Below are 954 nucleotides of genomic sequence, written 5' to 3' on the forward strand. Positions count from 1 at the left end.
CTTTTTTGAACATATCCACAATGAGCACACTGACGAGGTTTCACAACAGAATGTCGGGCCATTATGTGTTTTTTTTTAATTTACCTATTTGAACAGATCTATATTCACAATGAGGACATTGATGAGACTTCTCATTAGAATGTTGGGCCATTATGTGTTGTTTTAAATTACCTTTTTGGACGTAATTATATTCACAATGAGGACATTGATGAGGTTACTCATCAGTATGATGGGACATTATGTGTTTTTTCAATTTACAAACTTCAACAGATTTATATTCACAATGAGGACATTGACGAGGCTACTCATAAGTATGACAGGCCATATGCTTTTTTAAATCCCTATTTGTATCTGATTTATATTCACAATGAGGACATTGATGAGGCTTCTCATGAGTATGACGGGCCATAATGTGTTTTTTTAAATTACCTGTGTGAACAGATTTATATTCACAATGAGGGCATTGATGAGGCTTGTCACCAATATGTCTGGCCATTATGTGTTTTTTTAAATACCAAAGTTGAACTGATTTATAATCACAATGAGGACATTGATGAGGCTTCTCTTCAGTATGGCGGGCCATTATGTGCTGTTTTAAATTACTAAATTTAACAGATTTATATCCACAATGAGGACATTGATGAGGCTTCTCATCAGTATGGCGGGCCATTATGTGCTTTTTTAAAACACCTTTTTGAACAGTTTTATATCCGCAATGAGGACAGTGATGAGGCTTCTCATCAGTATGTCGAGCCATTATGTGTTGTTTTACACTACTAACATGAACAGATTGATATTCACAATGAGGGCATTGATGAGGCTTGTCACCAATATGTCTGGCCATCATGTGTTTTTTTAAATAGCAAAGATGAACTGATTTATAATCACAATGAGGACATTGATGAGGCTTCTCTTCAGTATGGCGGGCCATTATGTGCTGTTTTAAATTACTAA

General features: G+C 35.3%; 1 protein-coding gene across 1 annotated transcript in view; it reads right to left on the bottom strand.

Annotated features, from left to right (window-relative positions):
* Nucleotides 1-301: 301 nt before the first annotated feature.
* Nucleotides 302-954, bottom strand: part of LOC106690587 (zinc finger protein 711-like) — a 34057-nt gene continuing 33404 nt past the window's right edge. Inside the window, exon 5 of the mRNA XM_067048721.1 lies at nt 302-937. Coding sequence (XP_066904822.1) covers nt 302-937 — 636 coding nt within the window. The remainder of the gene's footprint in view (nt 938-954) is intronic.

Source organism: Halyomorpha halys, unplaced genomic scaffold, assembly GCF_000696795.3.
Source record: "Halyomorpha halys isolate HHAL.00 unplaced genomic scaffold, Hhal_1.1 Scaffold221.1, whole genome shotgun sequence".
NCBI lineage: Eukaryota > Metazoa > Arthropoda > Insecta > Hemiptera > Pentatomidae > Halyomorpha > Halyomorpha halys.